General features: G+C 38.0%; 1 protein-coding gene across 1 annotated transcript in view; it reads left to right on the plus strand.

Annotated features, from left to right (window-relative positions):
- Positions 1-22,364, plus strand: part of LOC122803247 (receptor-type tyrosine-protein kinase FLT3-like) — a 185,473-nt gene extending 163,109 nt beyond the window's left edge. The window contains exon 4 of the mRNA XM_044072842.1: positions 22,172-22,364. Coding sequence (XP_043928777.1) covers positions 22,172-22,364 — 193 coding nt within the window. The remainder of the gene's footprint in view (positions 1-22,171) is intronic.
- Positions 22,365-23,611: the final 1,247 nt, after the last annotated feature.

Here is a 23,611-nt window from a genome sequence, read left to right on the forward strand (position 1 = left end):
GTTTGTTTTAGACAAACCTAATAATGGACAAACAGATGGCCAGATTAGATGTTATTCCATATTCGGCCTTACTCTTCACCCTATCCTAATAACATATGAACAGAAATGTGAATCTGATCGTTGGTTTTAGCACCAACAACATGGTAAGAATAGTTATTTTTTTAACTTGGACAAGGATGAGCTAGACTTACTCAAAAAGCTTAGACAATGCAAAGAATTTTGGGTTCATTAAACTAGATGAAAGATTGGTTATAGACAATATGTTTGCTTACAGTGCTAAGATGCTTGAACAACTGTAGACCATCTTCCATTAAAAAGAATATTGCTTATTATAGTTGTGATATGTATTTAATGAACTGTACCCCTCATAATCATGTAGCTTAACATCTGAAGGACATGTTTTATTATTTCTGTGTTGACTGAAAGAATTTTTCAACTTTCTATTATAATGTGTGATTTTGGAAATCCAGGAAATATAATGATTACTGTTGATATAAAAACTTGTTTACCACAGTTCAACAAGATACAGGAGTGACCTGGATTTCAGAAAGCTTATTGTTTTTTGAGAGATTAACTGCAAGTGAAACTAAGTTGCTTAATGAGATTGTGGGAACATTTTTAATAGTATTTATTTTTCTTTTGAAGGTGAATTATTGAATCAGGTTACTTGTGTGGCTATGGGTTCATGTGCTCATGTATTTGCTAACTTAGTATTATGTTTCTGGGAAACTCAAATAGTATTTAAATGAAAGAAGTGCACCAGGTAAGAATTTATTTCAGATACCCAGATGATATTTTTCTTTTGTGGGAAGGATGAATATGAATTAATTACATTTTTAATAAGTATGAGCACAACTCAGTTTTTACATTTGACATTTACCTACTCTAATAGCAAAATATATTTGGATGTAAACCTGTACAGAGATGCTATAGATAACCATTTTGGCTCCAGTCTTTGTAGTTTCATCAACATTCTTATATTTCTGTTTACATTTTATAAGTAGCCACCCTATATGGCAGAAGAATGTAGTTAAAGGGTACGTTATGAGATTTTCTAGGATTATTTCTGATGACTCAAACTTTAACAAACAAGTGGATGCCCTTTATAAAATGTTAAGAGAATGTGAATATATAATATGGTTACTGGATCCAACAGTAGATGTAATTAGGGAGAAAAGGTAATGATCAATTATTTAAAAAACAAATGAATCAGGTAGTGAGCTGAATACTGGGGTTGGTACAGTGGGAACATCTTTGCATATAAAAGTAACAGCAATGTTATGCACACCAAGTCTAAGACAGAGTGAATAAAAACAGTATGAATGTTTATTTAGGTTTGAATTCCATCAAAACTAACTGTGATTAACTGCTTTCATCCCATACTTTTGGACTTCCTCAGAACTACTGAATAATGATGCCATTTCCTTTTATACTTAAAATTCAAATCCCTTATTAATAGAATCAATAAGCAATCAAAGAGTTAAATAAGTAAATAGAGTATTTGGCATGAAACACTGATATCAAAATTTCAGAAACCATCAATTGCAACATAAAAGACAAGATATAAAATATATAATACATAACTGTTAACACATCAATGAAAAAGTACATCACTGTAAAAAATAATAAGAGTAAATAATCTTAAAATCCTGTAACCATCTTACTACAAGGTCATAATTTAGATGCCTTAAGTTTTAATGCAGACTTAATCGATATGAGTTCATTAAGCCTGGCGGAAAGCTAATGTTTGTCCTTAGATGTCATAATGACCCTTAGTGTTCCAGTCTTGGCTCCCATTCTTCCCCTCTGGGAAAACTTAAAATGTTCAAATCCTAAATATACCACTGAATATTTATAAAGAGCACTATTGGTATTTTGGGTCAATATATCGTAAATATGTTTGAACGCCTTCTTCTCAATAGCTCTTTCTGTCTTCCCACTGTAGAATGAAGGGCACTGGGTACACTTTGCTAAGTGAACCCACCTTTGCTTAAACAATTACCCTTAATAACCTGAGGGTGGTGTACCAAATATTTTCTAAAGTCAACACATCCCCCTCAAAAATGTAGAGATGCTGCTTACAGGTTCCGCACTTGGTGGTTCTATATTTCATCTCTGCTCTTCTAGGTTCACTGTCTTTCTCAAAAATCACTTTAGGATTTCTACAGGTTTTATAAACAAATATGTTTTGTTTCTCAATGTGCCCAATATAGATGGATTGGTTTTAAAAAATTGCCCAGTTCCTAGTAATAATATCATTAACGCTGTTGGAATCAGGTTAAATTGCACAATCAGCACCCTTTCAAAATTTGACTGCTTCTTGTGTCTCTTTCTTTTCCAACCCTTTTCCTAACAGGTGTTTGAAAGAAACACTTCACTGTTGTACAACTTGGTTTGTAATATCATCATCTTTAATAAAGAATTGCTAGAAGAGGTCACCCTAATAGCATGTCCTTTAGCAAAACTTATTTTCTAGGCTTCTCTGTATGACTTGCATGGTATTGAGGGTACCCCAATAGTTCCTTTATGACTGGGTAAAAGACTGACATTCTTCATCATTGGATATACTTCAAAACATTTACAAATAAAAGTATATTTTGAAATAAAAGGCAAGATTCTGTGAAGCCTCATGAATACTAATGTGCTTTTTTTCTACTGTCTGCCTGCCTTAGGTAGGGTTGTCAACTATCCAGGATTTTCCAGGACAGTCCTATTTTTCAGGTTTGTGTCTTGGAGATTGCCTGTCCAGGATGTAAAAAGTCATGGATTTGAGGTTTGCCAGAGAATCAACTGGATGCTTAAATTTATTATTGGCACTGGGCATAGTTTACTTTCTGCACTGCCCATCCTACCGATCAAGTGCTCCAGATTGTGAGGAACACTTCACATTTACATAGGTGAGAGCCACTTTTCTGCTCTTCCGCATTCAACAGTGGGGGTTCCACTTTGTGTTTTTTTATTGGCTCCTATACTGCAATTACAGCCAGTCAGCATTGCAGTATATGAGCAAATCTGATAACTTCTAACCCAAAGTGAACCAATGAGGACACACACAAAAGTCATCCAATGGCATGCAGCTACAGTTTTTGTGCCACTGTAATACCTTCAAAAACGATATTATGGGAAACCATTTGCTGGATAATCTTGGTGGCTTTGTTGCTGCATTTTGATTTTTTTTTTTTATTCATGATTCTGCCTGCCTTCTCTACAGCACAGGGGTTTGTGGACTTGTGGAGATGAAGTGACTAGTGACAATGACTGGAACTTTATAACAAGATAACTACAAACTAGTGAATAAGAAGTGTGGGTTATTTAATGTTAACACTTGCTAAAAATGCCTGAAATAATTGAATATTTGATTTTCTGATGTTGTTTGTATCACTTTGATTTTGTTCCACATCAATAGGTCTGTTACACTGTCAGGGATAAATCCAGAAATAATTATCGAGACTTTTAAAATATTACTACTATTAACATGACTGAATAAGAATATGTGAATTATTATACATTGTCTGTAGTAAAATAAGTCTATAACTCTAATTATTGTCAGTGTTTATTAAGTGTAGCTCAGCACCTTTTCTCCAAAAGCTAACCAGATTTAGGTAAGGATTAAGAGTGACAGCGCTGAGATTTGAGGCAAAATCAGGGGCGGTTGATAGGTACGATCAGATGACTTTTTATAACTATAAAGTAATGCATTTTAACCATCCTGCAAGTTTCCTAGTTGAAGTTGTTGGAAAGCTATTTGTAAGTGCTCCACATTTTGGAGTTGGAGGGCTGAGAGCTAGAGTTGCTTTCTTCACTTAATTAGGCTGAGGTACATTTAATGGTTCCTACTGCCAAGATAGGGGTAGGGCTCATCTGTTATTGACTTAGTAAAATCATTTAGTATTTACATATTTGTTTATTATTTTACTTATTTATTGACATTTGATTACAGGGAAAGTCCAAATGGTTAGGTTGTCTCCAGACCAGTCATTTATGTAATTAAACACTTTGCAGGTTTAGTTGATGAAGGAGAGGATGTGGAGGGGTTGGCAAAACTGGTACATGCCTTTTTTTGTTTAATGGGTCGATTAGTGTCATTTAGTCATTTCTGCTAAGTAGAAGTATTTCTGTGTTAGAGATTGCAATGTATGAATGGTTTCTGCAGTTGTATTTTATTTATTGACATTTGATTAATGGAAAAGTCAGACAGACTGGGTAATCTGGCTGTGTGTGAACTGGCTGCTTATTGTAGAACAGAAGTGATTTTTATGCTGATTATTGCTTAGCAAATTTAAGTTGATGCAAGGCTTTGTGGACTATGGTTTTAATTTTGAGTTATATGCAATTTCTTTAATATGAATAATCAGCACTGCCATTCTAGAGTGTCATACTTATGGTGTAGTAAATATAGGTTGTGAAAAAATATGTTCTAGTAAATTTTGTAATGAATTACACTGCAGTCAGTAATTGTACTGCAATCTCAGTGATGTCCAAGTAGGGAGGTTTGTGCTTATTTAGGGAATGTAAATTGATGTAAGACTGAGAAGTGTTCAGTTCTGACAGAAAGACCATTTTAGACATGCCACACAGAAATTATACATTTTCGTGCAGTGCGAAAAGAGGGTGTTGCACATTTTGACTATTTGTCACCCATTGCTAGGGTTTATATTCCACAGTGGCTTCTTAGGAGGTTAAGACCTATGCTGCCCATTGAAAACAAGCTGTAAATACTGGTAATTAATTTTTTGATTGGTTGTACTTAAAAGTTACACATTTCTGTTTTTGTTGAATAACGACATTAAAGCTTCTGTTTCCATTTCTGCTGTTTACTGTTTTAATCATATTCCTTTATTTTCATGATACTGAGCAAATTTCATTGAGTGTTGTATTCTTAATGGCTATGAGCAAAGGCATTGCAAACGTGGACAGTGATTCAGACCAGGACTGCATGGCCAAGCCACTCAAGAAGGTAAAGGCTAAGAAAGCTAAAAACAGAATGTCATGGTTTCATCATGAATGGCAAACTGATTATGCGTGGTGTGAAGCAGTCCAGGACAACGTATTTGTTGTTCACTGCACTGTATGTAAAAAGAACATATCAGTGGTGTACTGTGGAAAAAATGACTTGCTAACTCACAGCTGTTCACAGACTTACATAAAAGCACACCATTCCATGAAACCGGATGCCATTGATGTTTTTTTCAAGGGAGCAGCATCAACTGTAGTTGATAAATAGGAAATGACAGCAGAGTTGGTGAATGTCTATCATGCTGTGTGTCATCACATTTCTATCAATTCTGCAGACTGTAGCACTAAGCTCGATCGCCAGCTGTATCTGGACTTGGCCATTTGCAAGAAGATGACCTGTTGCTGCACTAAGGCAGAGACGTTGGTGACCGATGTCCTGGCTCTGAAGTCAGTCGAGTCAGTTATTAAGGACCTGTCATGCTGTATGTCATCACATTTCTTTCAATTCTGCAGACTGTAGCACTAAGCTCGATCGCCAGCTGTATCTGGACTTGGCCATTTGCAAGAAGATGACCTGTGGCTGCACTAAGGCAGAGACGTTGGTGACCAATGTCCTGGCTCTGAAGTCAGTCGATTCAGTTATTAAGGACCTGACTGACAACACATCAAGATTTTCTGTGTTGACAGATGCATCAAATTTGAAGAATCACAAGATGTGTTCGTATGTGTCCAGTACTTTACTGTAGAAGCTGGCTTTAACAAACATCGTCTTGACTTTGTTGAGCTCAATGATGAACATTCTACTTCTGTAGCGAACATGATATTTCAGGTCCTGGCTGACAACGGTCTTGACATCATGCACATATCATCATATTCAGCAGATAATACCAGTGTCAATTATGGGCACAAGCAGTCACTCTTCACAGAGTTGCTGAAAAGAAATGACAAGAACATCAAAACTAACCGCAACGCTCACGTGATTCACAATGTGCTGAAGAAGGTAGCTAATGAACTGAACTGTGATGTCGAAACAATGGTAACATCCGTTTATAGTCACTTTGGCATATCACAGAAGAACAGAATGGACCTGTAAAAGGTTTTTGAATTTTTGGACTTGGAGTACCATAAACTGTTGAAACATGTACCAAGCAGATTCTGCCTCTGGGTTTCACTGTCAATAGGCTACTGGAATTTTTGCCGGCGATCATTTTGTATTTCGTTTCTCTAGGCAGTGAATGCCTTCAGAGAGTTTTGGCAAATCTGGGCATAGAAGAAGACACACATGATCATGAATCAGTGAAGTCTAACATCAAGAAAGCTTATTTATGCTTTGTGCAAAATTCTACAGTGTTTTTGAATTATCTGTTCAGAAAGTGGCACGGGAAGATTTTATCTCCGTTAAGCTGTTTCTGGTAATGCAGGACTTGAAAACAAAAATTGAGTCATGTATAGCAGTGCATTTTTTTGGATCCAAGACACATACTGTTCTTTAAAATGAAGATATGCAGCCATTCCAGGCATCAATCACAGAAATTTTGCTCAGCTCTCAAAAAGGGTTTGACGTACCTGAATAGGTGGTTTAATTTCTCAGAGTCAGAAGACATTATTGCTTTTGCACTAAGTCACTTGTTGCTCAGCAACCACCAGAATTTAAACATGTAAAAACTATGTGCACTGCCATGGGCTTATTGCAGGAAGCTGACTTGGATGCATTGCATGATGAATTCTGCATGGCTACAGAAAACTTGACACACATTGCTGCTGATTTCTCTCTGCCATCACCATTTGACAAATGGCAGAAGGTTTTCAGTGCAGCCCATATCATTAAAGCATTTTCAGTTAACTTGTTTAACGTTGTGTCAGCTGCATTCTCATTGCCCGGGACCAATGCCTTTTCAGTAAGAGTTTTCTCGTTGATGAATGCCAAGTGGATTTTAATTTTAGATCAAAACAGAGCCACCGTTGCTTTGGTGAAAGCTGAACTGTGGGTTTTCCTAAATTACAGCATGACCTGCAGAGAGTTTTACAAATTTGTTTTGCATGGTGACAAGCTGGTGTTATCAGCAGGTAGCAGCGAGAAATATTATTGGAGAAAGCACCCGATGACTTTGAGTGAAACCATACCAAAGAAATAGACTAAGTCTTACCTAACTCTATTAGGCCTAGTATTATTGGTGGCGCTGCGGTAGCGTTGTCGCCTCACAGTAAGACGTTGTCCTGTTCGATTCTCAGCTAAAGCATCTTCTGTGTGGAGACATACATGAATGGGCGTGCCTTTGTCGAAGGTTGTGCATCAGGGCTGGCAACTCGGCACGTAAAAATCTACTGCCAATCATTAGCGGACCGGAGTTTCGCTGTGGCGACCCCTTGGGAAAACCGAAAGACACAACAACATTATTTTTTCACTTATAGTTCTGTTTGTGGTAACCTGCATGCATAGTTGTCGTTAGCTGTTTTCATACTTTCTACCATTACTATTTTTTCACTCTTCACTGTAGCAAACCAGTCCCACTAATCACTTAGTGGAATATACGGAACTGTTTTTGACGTTTGATGCTCGTACTGTTGTTTGAATTATAGATACTACTTTTATACCAGACTAGTTGAAATTAAAGCATTAGGTGCTGTTAGGCCACTCTTTCCTGGATCCATTCATTGGCCATGGTGGATTTTACTGTAGGCTTATTGTTTGTTGTTTCTAGAATATCTGATATCCAACCCAATAAGCAAAAAAGCATAAATAATTTGATAGAAATACATATTTTACAGCAGTTATGTGACAGTTTTGTACACTCAAAACTGTCACAAAACTGCTCTAAAACACACATTTTATAGCACAAAATTGCTAAATTTTCCTGGGGTTGATACCCCTGGAGCCCCCCCTTAAAAATTATTTCCTTGCGTATTCGACGCTTTGATATATATCATCCTGGATTTTTTCTTTAAAGTGTTGCCAACCCTAGCATCTAGGTTAATTGTATGCAAAATATAAGGGCTAAATGCTACCATGGATATGGAAGGCTAGGCTTCTTAAGATCCTCACAGAGTTTTAAATTCATAATTTTCATGCTTTATTGGAGTTGTGATAATTATGCATTTATTGTATTAAAGAAACAAGACTCAGTTGCAATGTAGTATTAATACTTTAAGGCAGTGTGCGGACTTAAAGTAAAAAAGCAACAGTAAGAAATAGAGATTTCTTTAGAAAAGCACTAAATACTTAAAGGAGGAATTATGTGCTTCTTGCATACATACTGGTAGTTCATATATATATGCTAGACTGAGATATTTTATTGTATATTGCTTTTTCTCTACTCTAATTGTTAATATGGTACAATGAAAATCTTTTGTTTTGTTACTTATTACTATGTTGGTACTCCCAAGCTGAGTCTGAAAATGGTCCAGTAGGTTCAGTGGTCTTGCCCAGTTCATAGGCTAAAAGGTGTATACATAAGTCCTATGCAATCAGCCTGCAGACCATTACAAGCCCAGTCAAAAAGCCATATTCAGAAGTTCTCTCCAGCCTCAAGGAGGGTAAGAAAAGCATGGGGGAGACTTGAGGCAGCCCGTCTAATTATCTAGATATACCTTGATGGTGGCAAGGGTACTACACAGCTTGACATGTAGTGGAAGTTTGTTCCAGATATGAGGAATATGTTGGGATATAAATCTGTAGAGCCAATATGTCTTATTTATCAGTTGATAAAGGTTTAGTCCCTTTAACCAGGCATTTGATGTATCATTTCTTCTGTGAAGGAATATGAGGCCAAAGATGGTTAGATCTTTTATGGCTCAAAAGGCTAAACATAGATGTCCACACAGGAGTCTATAAGTGAGTGAGTGCAAAGGAAAGGCTGCCTATTTGTCCTGATAGCTAAGAAAATTAGATGAGTCAGACAGAATATTTTCCAAGCTACTATAAGACATGATGGTCAAATGATAAGGTATTATTTATTTATTATTTATTGACATTTGGTTACCTGGAAAGTCCAAATGGGTAGAAGCCCATTTTCGGTGGAGGCCCGGGGGAGAAAATCTCCAGATTATTACAAAACATTTTACGAACAATAATTTTACAATCTTCAGTAATAAAACAAAAACATCTGCAGTTTAAATACTTATAACACATTAGACATATTATAAAAACATTGGTTAAGAATCAGTACAAGTTGTATGACAATCATTTAATATTTAGAGAAATTTTAGATTATTCATAGATAAATTAAAGGTATGTTAGTCTAATATAAAAAGCAATTGCAATATGAAGTAATGGAAAAAGAGGCTTACGGTTTATTTAGAGAGAGAGAGAGAGTCAGGGAAGAGAATTTGATAGAAGTAAGGAAGTAAGTGAAGAAGGGAAAGTAAGGAGGTGTAAGGAATGAAACGTTACTTGTTCACATTTAGGGATATAATTTATCTTGGCTTTGAGCAAGAACAGAGACAGATTTTAGCTAGGAAGTCTTTCAGAGTGGTTTTGAAAGATGGGAGTGAGGGTATTCATCTGATGGATACAAATTAAGAGTTCCGGGCCTTAGCAGCCTTGTACAAGTATAGACAATGCCCAGCAGATTTGATAGGTTTATACACAGACAAGAGATTTTGGTCACTGGCTCACCATGGCCGACTTGGAACGTAGTTGTGTAGAATGTTTTTTATTGCCAAACAGGCAGATGAATGCTGAATAATTTTATAGATGGAAAGAAGTTGTGTATATGTTAGTTGACGAGACAGTTCTAACCAATTTATGCTTTTTAGTGCTATACAGTGGTGGGTTCTGAAAGAGGTATTTGCTACAAATTTAGCAATTTTGTTATAGCATTGTTCAAATTTTAATTTTTGTGAAGCCTGGAGGTTAGCAAGGATGGGAGCACCATAAAGAAGAGTGGGGAGCAGAGAAGTAGTGGCAAGTTTAGTTTTAGTTGCGATGGTGAGAAAGTTTTTGGCTCTGTTGGCTAGTTTCAGATGAGTTTTTTTCTTATGCAATTTTATATATGCAGGTCAAATGTATGATTAACATTCACTTTCACCCCTAATAATTTGCTAAGAGAAGTGACTTCAATGGTTGTATTATCAAGCGAAAGTACTTTAAATTTTGTTTTTTCATGAGAGAGGGATTTGGGGAAAAAGTATAGTTTGGTGTTTTTTGGGTTGAGCATGAGTTGCGAATTATGAAGCCATGTTTTTGTGGCTGTTAAAGCTTCCTGAATAATTTTTTGGAGGTGTACCACATTGTCAGATATGCAAATGAGAGTGGAATCATCTGCGTACTGTATTAGGGTGGTTTATTTTGTGGATGTGTAGAGGGTGTTGGCGAAAATGTTAAACGGGGGGGGGGATACCAAGGATAGAGCCTTGTGGTACACTAGTGGTGAGTGGGAGGTAAGGAGACAGCATGGAGCAGCATTTTACTAACTGATACCTATTGAACAGGTAGATTTTGAACCACAGAAGGGTGGGCTGAGAGAGACCTAGTGAGGACATTTGAAGTAGAAGTTTTCTGTGACAAACTGTGTCGAAGGCTTTAGACAAGTCTAGACATAAGGAAGAGACTAGTTTGCTGTTATCTCTAGCTTTATTGACAGTATCTATATAGGTTAGAAGGGCAGTGCTAGTATGATGGGAAGGATGGAAGCCATGTTGCGTATGGGATAGGTGTTCTTCCTGCAGGAGATAGTCTAGTAATTGTTTTTGAATACATTTTTCAAATATTTTGGCGAGGGGAGATAATATTGCTATATGTTTAAAAGTTATTAGTGTCTGTTGAAATTTCTCTTTTGTGCAGAGGGATAATGTGTGACTTTTTCCAGAGAGAGGAAACGTGGGATTCCTGGATTCCTGCTGTCAACAAGAGTACCTAGATTCCTTGTGCCAGTGTTTGATTGTAATGCTGTGTTACCTATATGGCACTGGAAAATGTTTTGTTTACCAAAATGAACTATACCACAATTTTTTCACATTTCATTTGAGATGATTGTCCTTGCTTCAGTTGTTAAAATGGTCTTACCCATGTTGAAGCAATTGTGAGTCAACATAAGATCAAATAACAACACCCATTTTATAGTTGTCTGCAAACTAAGATAACCATAAGCTAGGAATGTTGGTCTCAAGATCTAAGAAAACACATACCAAATAGAAGACAGCCCAGCATTGAGCCCTGCGGTAAACCACTGGTAACTTTTGTTTCAGAAGGGCCACCTGCAACTCTAACACCATATGTTCTGTCAGACAACCAATTAGACATCCATCTCACAAAGTAAGGATTTATATTTAGTTTTACATGTCTGTCAACATGTAGAGAGACACAGTTGTCATAATGGTTAAGATCTTCACCTCCCATGCACAACATACAAGGTTCTAGCCTGATCACCGACCAATGCCTGTATGGAGTTTGTATGTTCCCCTGTGTCTCTGTGGGGTTACTCCTACCTACCAAAAACATGCTGAGTATTTCCACCTCAAACTTAGCCAAGACTCAAGTTGAAGGCAGCTACACAGACTCTAGATGATGGCTTTAAGGGGAAGAGTTGTATGGATTGGATATCAACTGTGGTATATAGTATCCTCTAGATAGGACAGCAAGGATCACAGACTGCATGCCATGCCAGGGCTATCCACTTGACAAGATAAAAATTCCTCTAGGTCATATAGTTGTGTTGTCTAATGTTGTCAAAAGTGTGTTGAGGAATCTGTGTACTCTGACCTATGCCAGGGAGCCATTCTAATGGGGGGGGGGGGGTTATGTGCCACTATTGGCCAGTGTATGCCCACCATAAAGCCCAGCAGTCCTTAGTCAATACGCTACTGGCTGGCTGGTGTCCAGTTACCCCACTTGTCTTACCACAGATAGCTCTTTTGAGTGAAACCTGGACATAAAATCAGTCAGCATGTCAAGCATAAAATAAGGATTGCTACACTCAGTGAAGGGTCAGTGACAGCATGGAACTTGGAAGTAGATAACATGATGGTAAGAAAGAGGGTGGACATCTGATGTATCCAGCAGACATGATGGAAGGGCAGTGCAGCCAAGCCACTTGGCTTGGGATCTAGAGACTGTCATTCAGGAGAAGGATAGACTAGAAATTGTTTGGGAATTGGAGTGACAGCAAGGCTTAAGAAGACAGAGAGGGATATCATCAGAATTAGTGACAGACAGATAGCAATCAGATAAGGCAGTACCCAAAATCTCAGCCTATACCCCACAGCAGGGTTGTTACAGCAGGGATGTGATAGTGAGGGAAAGAGTGTATTCAGGCAGAAGTTGCAGTAGCTACGAGAATAAAGCAGGACAAAGTGAATTGCTGCTGATAATGGGGACATGAAACATATTGATTCAGACAGAACAAGATATGAGAATTATCTGCGACCACATCAGTGAGGCTATAGAAATAAAGAAAGAGATGCCTTTCTAGACTTCTCTGTGCAAATAGCTTGATGGTTGGCAGCACATGGTTCAGCAAGAGCCATGTACAAGAGTGGCCAACATGCAACTCAAGTAGACTTTGTCCTGGTAAGGAAGGTTGCCACAATAAAATGCAAGCAGTGGTTAGAGAGAGATCTAAGGTAAACAGAGACTAGGTTGAGATCTGGAAGTTCACCAGTAAGAAAGCACCAGAGTTGAACAAAATTCTCAGGGTTGTACCACCTCAGGAAGAAGAAGAATATCAGTGTCTCAAAACAACATGTGTGAGGACTAAAGAACAGATATGTGGCTGAAATAAGGCAGGTGGTGGACTGCAGAACTCCAGGAAGTCATCAAAAGAAAGAAGGAATGCAGGAAAAAGTGGGAGATAGAAAAGATGGACCAGGCAAAGAAGGAATACTGGTTGGCTAACAAAGAAGCTAAGAGGTTAGTTGCAATAGCAAAGAATAAGGCATCAGAGGCACTCTACCAGTTTCTGAATAGTGACTTGGTAGATGGCAGAAAGAAACTTTATAAAGTTACAAGGCAAAGAAAGAAAGATAAAGAAGATAGTCATCAGTTACACTTCATAAGGGATGCTCGCAGGACATCAAAGATGGAGGGAAGGAATATTTCAGCAACTTCTGAATGAAGAAAACTCCTCAGACAGCCTACAACAAAAAAAGAAGAAGAAGAAAAATCCCACCTTAGAAGAAGTAAGAACAGCTCTAAGGAAAATGAAGTCAAGAAAAGCAGCAGGCTCAAATCAGATCATGGTAGATATGACCAAGGTGTAGGGTGGGTTGGGGAGAAATGAACTGCTTGGGTACTCATAGCAGAATGGAGAGAACGGCATGTCCCAGATGATTGGAGAATAAGTATACTAGTGCCAGTGTTTAAGAACAAAGGGGACATCAACAACTGTGGGCAGTATAGAGGTATCAAATTCCTGTCACACTGCATGAAAGTTCAGGAGAGGTTAATTGATAAATGAATGTGTAGAGTAGTAGAAAGTAGGATGGGAGATGGGAGATGAGGAGTTCAGATTCATATCTGGATGCAGCACAACTGACCCATCATTTGCAGTGAGACAGCTGAGAAGAAGCTAGAGATAAGGAAAGAGTCCATCTGGGCATTCCTAGACTTGGAGAAATCTGATTTGGGCACCTCTGTGTTTGTTTGAAGTCCCACAGATATTGGTACAGTTGTAGCAGGCTGTGTACAAGGACCCAATGACACACGTGCGAGCAGTGTTCAGATTCACAGAGTGGTTCCCAATGGGTATAGGTGTGCATCAGGGTTCAGCTCTGAGCCCACACTGTTCATACTGGTGATGGCCTACATTAGCAAACAGGTAGGAGGGGACAGATCAGCAAAGTTTCTGTATGCAGATGATGTGACATTACAGCAGACTCTGAACAAGAACTTTAGTAAGGCTAGTAGAATGGAATGCAAATCTTAAGGCTCACAGGGTGAAACTGACCACAGATAAAACAGTTCTAATGGCAGCAAATGGGGGAAGTCAGAAGAAGCTAAGAATTGAGATAGACGGGGAAATAGCTGAACAAGTTACCTGGAAGACATACCGCTCAACCGTACCAAATTCCTTGGTATTTACTCATTTTGAGGGCAAACTAATGGGGTGCCATGAACCTCCACGTGCCCTTTTTAATTCATGATTTTTCTTTTATTTTTATTTACAATTTTTTAAATAATAGCTGGCATCATCATGCACTGCCAATGTATTTGCAACATCATCAACGTGCAGGAGCATGTATGATTACATCAGCCTTGTGAGGCAGTGCCTGACAACCTGTTGATTTTGGAGAATGGGGCAGGGGATTTAAAAAATAAAAACAAAGGATATCAGAATGTGTGAAAAACCCTTTCAATGTGGAACATGAATTTTTTTAAGATCCCAAATGAGGTAAGCATACATTCCTTGTAATGAGGTACACAGTACACTTGAGAGGTATGTCTGGTTGGTATTAGTGATCAGCGACTTACTAAAGAATCAAAACCTGTAGGCAAAGGGACAGGACAAAAACTAGAGGAATGATTTGGGAAATTGGGATGCCTTGCAAATAAGTAAAGGGTTAAACATCAAAACTCTGCAGGACATGACAGGAACTGAAAACTGAAGTTCTACTTTTAAGTAGTAGCAGGGATACTGGACGGAGCACTGGTGCAGCAGTTTGCACTGTTGTCTCACAGCAAGAGGTTCTACACTTTGATTTGTGGCTAGGGTGCCTTCTGTGTGCAGTCTGCATGTCCTCCCTGCATTTGTGTGTATTTTCTCCAGGTGCTTTGGCTGAAATCCCACTTTACAAAAACATGCGTCTGTAGCGTTTCTCCTTAGGCCTCCCCTGAAAATTGGCTCCTTCCAAGTCTGACTTTCCCAAGTAAACAAATGTTAAATAAATAAAATAAAATAAGTATTTTAAAGTGATGACAGCAGGCAGTTAATGCATTTTAGTACTGTTTTGGATTCTGCCTGTTTTATGTTGGCATTTGCTGCTCATCAGGACACAAGTATGTTAGTGTTTTAAAAAGCAGAGTTCAGTTTCCTTATGTAGCTGTAAGGGGGTCGTTGTCTTTGGCTGACGGAGTTTTTATGTTTTTTTCTGCACTGTGAATGTCTTCTTTTTAAGATATGAATGCTATGTAATATAACCTAGTATTTAAAGAGTACTCTTCAGATTTGCATTTTCTTTTCTTTTATGTTACATACTTTGCTTTGTGTGAAAATGTTGGCAGCCATATCAAGTAAAGGTAAGCACTAGGCAGAATACCGGAAAATGTCCAATGAGCAGCTTACGGCTTCTTTTTGTTTTAGTTGTAAAACTTTGCATTAATTTGATAAAGCTGGTTAGGGCTGAGCCTGCCATTGTACTGTTTTTGGTTGTTGTGTATTTTGTAAGTATCTTAGTGGGTCAGCAGGAACGACAGCAAACAAAGCGTGAAGCATCCCATTAGGGCAAGTTGTTGCAGTTGATTGAAATTAAACCAGTTAGGAATTAAAACTATGTGGTAGGTTTGATTAAATGTTTGCTGTACTGATACCATGTGGAAAGGATAAGACCTTTCTTAGGATTTTTTTTGTAAGAGTGGTAGCTTAGACAAACACTTATCCAGCACCATATTGCCTGTCGAATCACATTGTAAAGACTGTGATGCAGTGTTCTGATTATTTAAAAGACACAACTTAAGTTATTGTTGTCATATGTACAAACACACACACACACACACACACACACACACACACACACACACACACACACACACACACATACACACACACCTGTTTAAAGTCCTACTAATGCATACCTTGAGGGTAGCAGTCATTTAATCGGTGCAGAGAATTGCATTTTTTTTGTAATCTAAAAATGAGAGGTAGAGATATAATTTCTTTTAAATTTAGTTTTGCATTTTTGATATTTGGTATAGTATGAGGATTGTGATGTGATTTCATGTTACCATTATCCCTATAATTCATTAAGGGCAGAAACAACTCAGGAAATTGAAAGCTGATTAATTTTACGAGTAACTGCCTTGACTTTGAATGTATCTGGGAATACTCTAATCACCATATATTTGTGCTCTAGATAACGTATGGTATTAATACAAGGAAATCCTTAGCATAATTTAGTTTTGTTCTGTTAGTTATGTTTAGCCCCATTAAACACATATGCTTTTTTTCCCATCACCAATCTTTGAGAATGTATTGAGATGACTTTTCCTATGTACAAGACAGAAGGGGCGAAGAGCTCCTTGACAGGAAAAGGGCCTAAAAGATGGGTGAAGACAGGTGGGCAAATGAAAGATTAACTGGGAAAGAGGTTATATTGAAAAAGACGAAGTATTGCCCAAGGACTGACTAAGGTATCATTTTGAGTGCTAATGACCATGCTGTTGTCTTGTCTATTTCAGGAATTTGAAACAGTTCCAGTGAACTGGAAGAGAACTCTGCTAATTCTGTTTCATAAGTGAGTTTCAGAAGGACACATTTATATATTAGTAAGCTGCATTTATATATTAGTAAGCTGTAATGAAGAAGATCTTGCAAGGTGAGTTGCTGGAAGTCCTGTGAGTAGATGGGATATTGGCTGAGCAGCAACATGTGCTTTTAACAAGCAGATCATTGCCTTTCAAATGTATTAATATTTTGTGACTAGGTTACAGCAGCAGTTGATGGGGAAGTGAGTTTTCTTGGATTTCGGTGAAGCATTTTTGCTTGTGTTACACAGTGAATGCTGCTGGAGAAAGGTAATAGGACAGATATGGGCCTGAAAGCAAGCAAGATGGGAAAGGAGCTGAATGCCAGGGAGTTTGTGTGTGGTGGTAAGGAAAGCAAAGTTTTTGGAGGAGACATGTTGTTTAGTGTACTCATACCTAATTTTATGGAAGTGGTAACAAATAAGATCAATTTACTTATAGATGGGGACTGGAATGGGGAGTTTGAGAAGGGATTTTGCATAGATAAACAATGTCTTACATTCATTATTACAAGTATAAAGGTATTAATTTTGGCTGCTTTAACCTAAAAGCAATATACATTATAGGAGGTATAAAATACTATTGTTCTGGTTATATTTTATGTTTAATATTTTGCCTGTTCTTCAATTTGCATTTGAATGTTAGTGTCCCACAATACCATCAGAGCAGGTTGAGTTGCATAATTATGTATGCAAATGTTTTGTTAATCAGCGTCTAGATTTATGGCCAGTTGTACCTACTTTTCGTGGGCCTTTGTCCAGATTTTTAATGTTTCCAGGTTGAGAGGTATGCTGGAAGGGGTGGTTGAGGAGAAGGGAAGTCTGAATGAAGAGGTTAAAGATAGAATCAGAGAGACTGCAGCTACCTGGCAGAGAGTGCCAGGTGTAGTGTATGACAGAAGAATGCTAAAGAAGCTGAAAAGTAAGGTGTACAAAACAGTGGTGCAAGTACAGCAACCTGGACAGTGAAGACAGAGCAGTTGAGGAAACTAGAGGTGATGGAGATGACGTGCCTGAGATTAGTGGTAGGATGCACACTGAAGGACAGATGAAGAAATGAGGATATCAGAGATGAAGCCCAAGTTGCTCTAATTGTTGAGAAGGTCAAAGGGAATAGATTACCATGGTTCAGGCACATGTGGAGAAAAACAAAAGATGATCTGGTGAAGACGATTTGGGACAGACAGGAATAAGGCAAAAGGAATCGAGGTCATCCAGTTGGATGGATTGTGTGAGAGAAGAAGATAGGAGGGTGACGCTGAGACACTGAACTGAGATAGATGGTGACAGTTGGCAAGATACCCCAACCCCATGTAGAAAATGGGAAAAAGGGGGATGATCATGGAGATGATGATGATGATGATGATGATGATTACAAGTCTGTCAATAATACCTGCATGGGGAATATTGTTAAAGACCTTATGCTGTATGTCCTGTATAACTGCTAGCCACTGCTGATGTTACTTTTTCAAAGAAATTAATGAAGTTAAAGAGGCAGGGCCTTCTTTTGGAAAAGACAATTGATGAGTGTCCTGGGTTAGTGAGACTAAATAGTCTTTAGTTACCAAGATCCATGTTTGGGAGTCCATTCTGTAATGGCATTACAATGGCTGCTTTCCAGGCTTCAGGAATTTAGCTAGTAGAGGGGCTTGATTTAAAGAGGTTAAGTAGGGGTTTAGATGAGCCAGATTTGGTTATGCCCACATAGGAGTTATGCAAGAGGTATGAATTACAACAAAGACAGCAGCCTTGCTATTACAGTCACAATTTATCAGCATTTCTGGTGGCTATCCTACTGCGTGTTAAAACAACCATATATCCTGTACTAATAGAGCAACATTGTTTGGAAAATCCACACCCATAAGTACCATGAGTTTTTTTACTTCCAATTTCTGCTTCCATAAGTTCATTTTCCAAGCATGCTTTCTGATTTATTGCCTCTTATCAATAAAAATAGGTTTATTTCCTATTTTGCTCAATGTATCCAGTTATCTAAAAATATTTTAATTTTGAATCAATATTTTAAGTTATAGAAAAGGTGTACAAGTAATATGTTTTTTCTTTTCATTATTCAGAACTATAATTCATAGGTTCATAGGTGTGTACGAGGCTAATGGCCCTGGGGCCTTTACAAGCCTAGCCATAGGATTACCCTGGCATAGTGCCACCCAACCTTAGTTCCCAGTGCCTCTGTCGAGTAGAGCCACTGGTGTTATCCCCGGGGTGAATTTTATGTTTCCCATCCACTCATCAAGATTTCTCTTGAAGAGGGTCAGCGACGTGCTCTGCTTGACATGTATGGGAAATCTGTTCCATAGCATGGGCAGTCTCTGGGTTATGATACTGTCCCTCCAGAATGTTCTGTTAATTGTGGTAATGAGGTTGAGGTCTCTGGAGCATGTGGTGCAGAGGGTTTGGGATTTCTTTAGATGTAGTATTTCTAACAGAGTTGGGTGAGACATGGCTTTGTAAGTCATGCAGAGATCATCTCTAAGTAGGCGATATGAGAGAGAATAGTTGGAGTTTTTTGAGTCTGTCCATATAGGACAAGAGTTTAAGGCCTAGGATCCTCTTTGTGAGGTACATTTTTGACATCTCCAGTTGTTGCAGGTGTCTAGTGAGGTACATGCCAAATGGGCATTGTAGTCAATGGTTGGCCTAATTAGGGAAGAGTAGAGGGAGACAATGACCTCTTTCTTCCTGGATGCAAAACCCTTAGTAATGAGATGTGCCATATAGAAGGACTTTCTGACCACAGTGGCAATGTGGTGATCAAAAAAGTGGTTGCTATCAACCTGTGTTCCCAGATCTCTTATAACATCTTCTGTGTTCAGTGGACTACCATCAATGTGGTAATTCATGGGAACTGGGTTCTTCCCAAAGGGGATGACGACACATTTTTTGGCATTGAGCTTAAGGCCGTGGTTCTGACACCAGTCACAGTGAGGCCATTCTGTAGGATGTCAACATCACTTGGGGAGTTAATAATAGCTCCCAACTTGCAATCATCTGTGAACTTTGTCAGCCACAGTCCCTTCATGTTGGCCTGGACATCAGAGAAGTAGATGCCAAACAGGAGATGACCCAGGACCAAACAGTGTGGGACTCCACTCGTGACTAATTGGCAGTCTGACTTGGAGTCAGCTACTTTTACACTGTGGGTTCTATCTGTGAGCCAGTTTGCAACCTACCTAGTGATATAGGGGTTGATGCCAAGTTTAGTGGGTTTTTCTATGATTCCTGAGTGGGGAATAGTATCAAAACCTTGGCCAGATCAAGGTAGGCTGTATGAACCACCTTGCCTTCATCCACAGCTCTGGTGACTGACTCAAAGAAGTCGACCAAGTTGAGCAGGCATGATCTACCCTTCACAAAACCAAACTGTGTGGGATCCAGAATTTGGAGAATCCCTATATCCTTGTTTATTAGATCCATGATGATGCATTCCATAGCTTTGCATATCAAACTCATCAGGCTAATGGGGCAATAGTTCCCAGGGTCTGTAGTCGCTCCTCCTTTGTGGAGAAGTATAACTGTGGCAGTGTGCCATTTGGCAGGGCAAAGCCTGAGGTGAGGCTGTGATTGAACAGAGCACACGGGTAAGGTGCCAGTTCACTCTGTAGTTCATGCAGAACACAACCAGGGATATTGTCAGGTCCCATAGAAGCTGTATTCTTGGCCTTGGACAGTGCTGTTTTAACCTGTGCATCAGTAATACTGGGTGCCTGGCAATCTACTGGTATTGTGATTGGTCCTTTGGGGGGGTAAGGTTTTGCCTGAATCTGTCGGACAGTATACTGGCAATATCTGTTGGCTCAGTATAGGAGGTACATTGTAGTATTGTTGAAGCCTGTACTTTTTATTGTTACTAAGACCAGCTTCATATTTATCTTGTGTCTATTTGTTAACATATGTAATTACTTATTTTACAAAATTCATTGTATCCTCCTTTTTAAACAGCACCATTAATTCATGGAGGCCACCTTAAAACTGTTGTTCATCTGGAGTCTGTTTAGACATTCTAACAGTCCGATATTTAACTATGTTCATATCAACATGTTTTAACTTTTCAAGAAACTCCCATGAATGTTTTATGTAAGATAGAGCCATATGTGTTATATGTAATTGTCCAAAAGCAATGAAAGTGGTTGTGTTTATGACCCCACAGTGTTAACTATAGGCCTTAAAAGGGGCCCCCACTGAGATTTTGTGCAATTTCTTGAAGACATATGACACCCCAACCCTGGATATACCACAGTCACTAATTTATAAGCTGTTTTATCATTTAAGATATCAAGCTTTTTTCTATATATTAATTTATTTGCATTTTAAAAACCCCACTAACTTTGTTTGCTTTCCTAAATCTTATGGTTTAGTAGCTTTAAAGTCCCCTACAGCTTTTTTTCTATTGTTAAACAAAATATTTTAATTTTTGCAGGCTTGCTTAATAATTTTCTGATTTCTTGTTCACAAAGAGACTCAAAAGCAGATGATACTAAGTATGGGTTACAACAGCTTTTCATACTAACAATATTTGTATAGCCAGCCTGGCATGTTGATGAGTTGTAATGTCATGCCTATTGTCTCCCTCCCTGTGATGACTCTAATCAACTTTCCTGGATCTCAAGGCCAGCTAGAGAGCAGTCCGCTTCTCTGGGAGCCAGAATTGGAGATCTTAGTACAGAGTGAGGATCTGAGTTGATGTTAAAAAAATTCACATAACTGAAAAATCTAGCTGTCTCTTCTTGATTCTGATCAATTACAAGATAACGTGTGGCAGTAGAAATGACACCAGAAAGCTTATATGTTCGCATGCTGCTGTTTTCTTAACATGTGAAGTGGTGGGTTTGTTTAACTGAATATTAATGCAATTTTCATGTCAATATGCTAAAATATGTTTTTTTTCAAGTGCTGCAGTGTAATCTCTGAGGTCATAAGTCACTGAAAAAGGGATACACCAGTTTCTTCCTTTTTTTTAATTTTCTTTTTTTTCTCTGAGTTTCTGTTTCCATGGAGACAGTATATGTAAAGACTCGGTGTTTGGGGTCAGAGCCCTGACATCAGAACCCCTCTTAGAAACAAATGTTTTTATAATATTTAATGATTATGCACATATTGATTCATACATTTAGCACTACATTGAAGATTAGATATGTTTTAGTCATGATACTTTGCATCCCCACTAGGCTGTTAATTACTTCTTAATAAGGATTGTATTGGAATGCTAAACTTTAAATGTTAGCTAGTTCAGAATTTGAAAAAGATAAATATATCATAAGTGGTATATAATTCCGTCTTTCAGGTGCCATATTATTACAGCTGGAATGGTTACACAGGGAGATAATGACAGGCCTTCTCCCTAAGAACAGAAGTAATTGTACTGTTTTGTGGCAGTCCTTGTACTCGGCTACTCATGAAATTAACCTTTAATTGATCATTTATAATGATACACGGATGAAAATGTATTTTTGACTGCATAATAACCATCAGGGATAACGTCACTATTTAGTTTAACATTAGCATAGTAGATCTATATGTAGTCAGTGTCTATATCCTGGCAAAGAACACACATATTGCCATGCAGGCATAGCCCATTTTTAAATGACTTTTATTGTCTATGTGAAATAGCTGCACACAGTTCCTGAATAGCTATCTAACCTATTTCTAATACACTGCAGTTCTTGTCTCTACAAACTGTATAAATAGCTATGATTTTACTAAAATATACACCATAAGAGATTAAAGGAAATTCATTTCCTTTCATTCATAAACTGCCAGGATGTATTTTCCCTAATAAGTATGTTGCTTTCTTTTGCTGCAGACCATGTAAACATTTACCAATAGGAGCAAAAAAAGTATTGGACTGCACCGCTGAATCATCTGATGACTATTTTGGAGCTACAAAAGTCAGTAGTAAAATCGATGCAGCACTTGTAATGGCAAATAACATCTCATGTTGTACAGAAAATGGACTGGGAATGGAATGCACTACCATTCACTCATTAGGTAATTAGACATGGAAATGCTTAATTTTATTTAATTTTGGATAGCTGCTAATTTAATTATTGCAGAGTGTCACTGATTTATTCTGGAGATGGAATGGAACAGTACTAGCTACATATCAGTTTTGGTATTTGAAGTGAGGCAACAAAGAAATGGACAGACAGACGCTTTCCACTGCATACCTCTCAACTGTCCCAATTTTCGCAGAAGCTCCCTGATTTTGCCTAATTTTTTTACTTGTCCCTCAAACAATTGCTAATTTTCTGGTAAATCACTGACAACTAAATCATGTTGACTGGTATTGTCCGTCAATATAATATCAGTTATTAGAGTATCATGCGTTTTATTGTTCAAATAATGCATGCTAATGCAAAAGCTGTTGTTCTGTTAACTTTCTAAGTGAATTAGAATACTTTCAATTTTTTCCTGATTTTATACCTTTGTTCCCCCATTATATCTACTTTTGTCTAGAATTCTTGAGCAACATTTTGAGAGGTATGGTCTGCTGCATTACAGATATTTATCATACTTGCCTTAAGAATTTTCTTATCAGTAGAAAAAATAATAACAATGTTACCTTTTGCAGGAATGAAAATTTGCTAATTTCACAGACTGACTGTAAAGTTACATTTTGGTTATAGCTTTGCAATGGCAGTCATCATTAAGTGACTGAGACCTTATATAAGACATGCTGAACAAATTCTGTCCCAAGTACTAGAATAAGAGACTTTTGAATGCAGTAACTGACCAAATTATATGGTAAGTCAGAACTCTGCAAGTTATTAGTTACTGACTATGGCACTTTCAGAATATCCATGTCATTACCCCATCTCATGATCCACAGCATTACCAATATGCATTTCCATTCCAAAATGAGATTTTTGCTATTGTATTACAAAATCACCTTATAGGATGTAATTGCTCAGTGTAACATATCTAGTTTGTGAAGGGAAGTTTGATATATGACATGTTGAAAACTTAGATCCACAGTATTATAAAATGGGTATATCAGTGACAATTGCAGGGCGTGTATGGTTCTAAAAGTGAGATACAGCTCTCCTCAGAGTAGCAGTCCCATCACTGGGTATAGTGATGAATGCTTTAGCCAGATATAGGCAGGCATTATATACTGAGAGACCATCATCCAGGGAGTGGTCACACTCTCAAAAAATTTGGTGTGTTAAAAATACAAGCTCTGCCTTTGGAAAAAAAACATATTTGTTTAAGCCAGTACCTCAGTATACACTCTGCAGGAACT

The sequence above is a fragment of the Protopterus annectens genome, chromosome 5.part1 (genome assembly GCF_019279795.1).
Source record: "Protopterus annectens isolate FY-2018-M chromosome 5.part1, PAN1.0, whole genome shotgun sequence".
Taxonomy (NCBI): Eukaryota; Metazoa; Chordata; order Ceratodontiformes; family Protopteridae; genus Protopterus; species Protopterus annectens.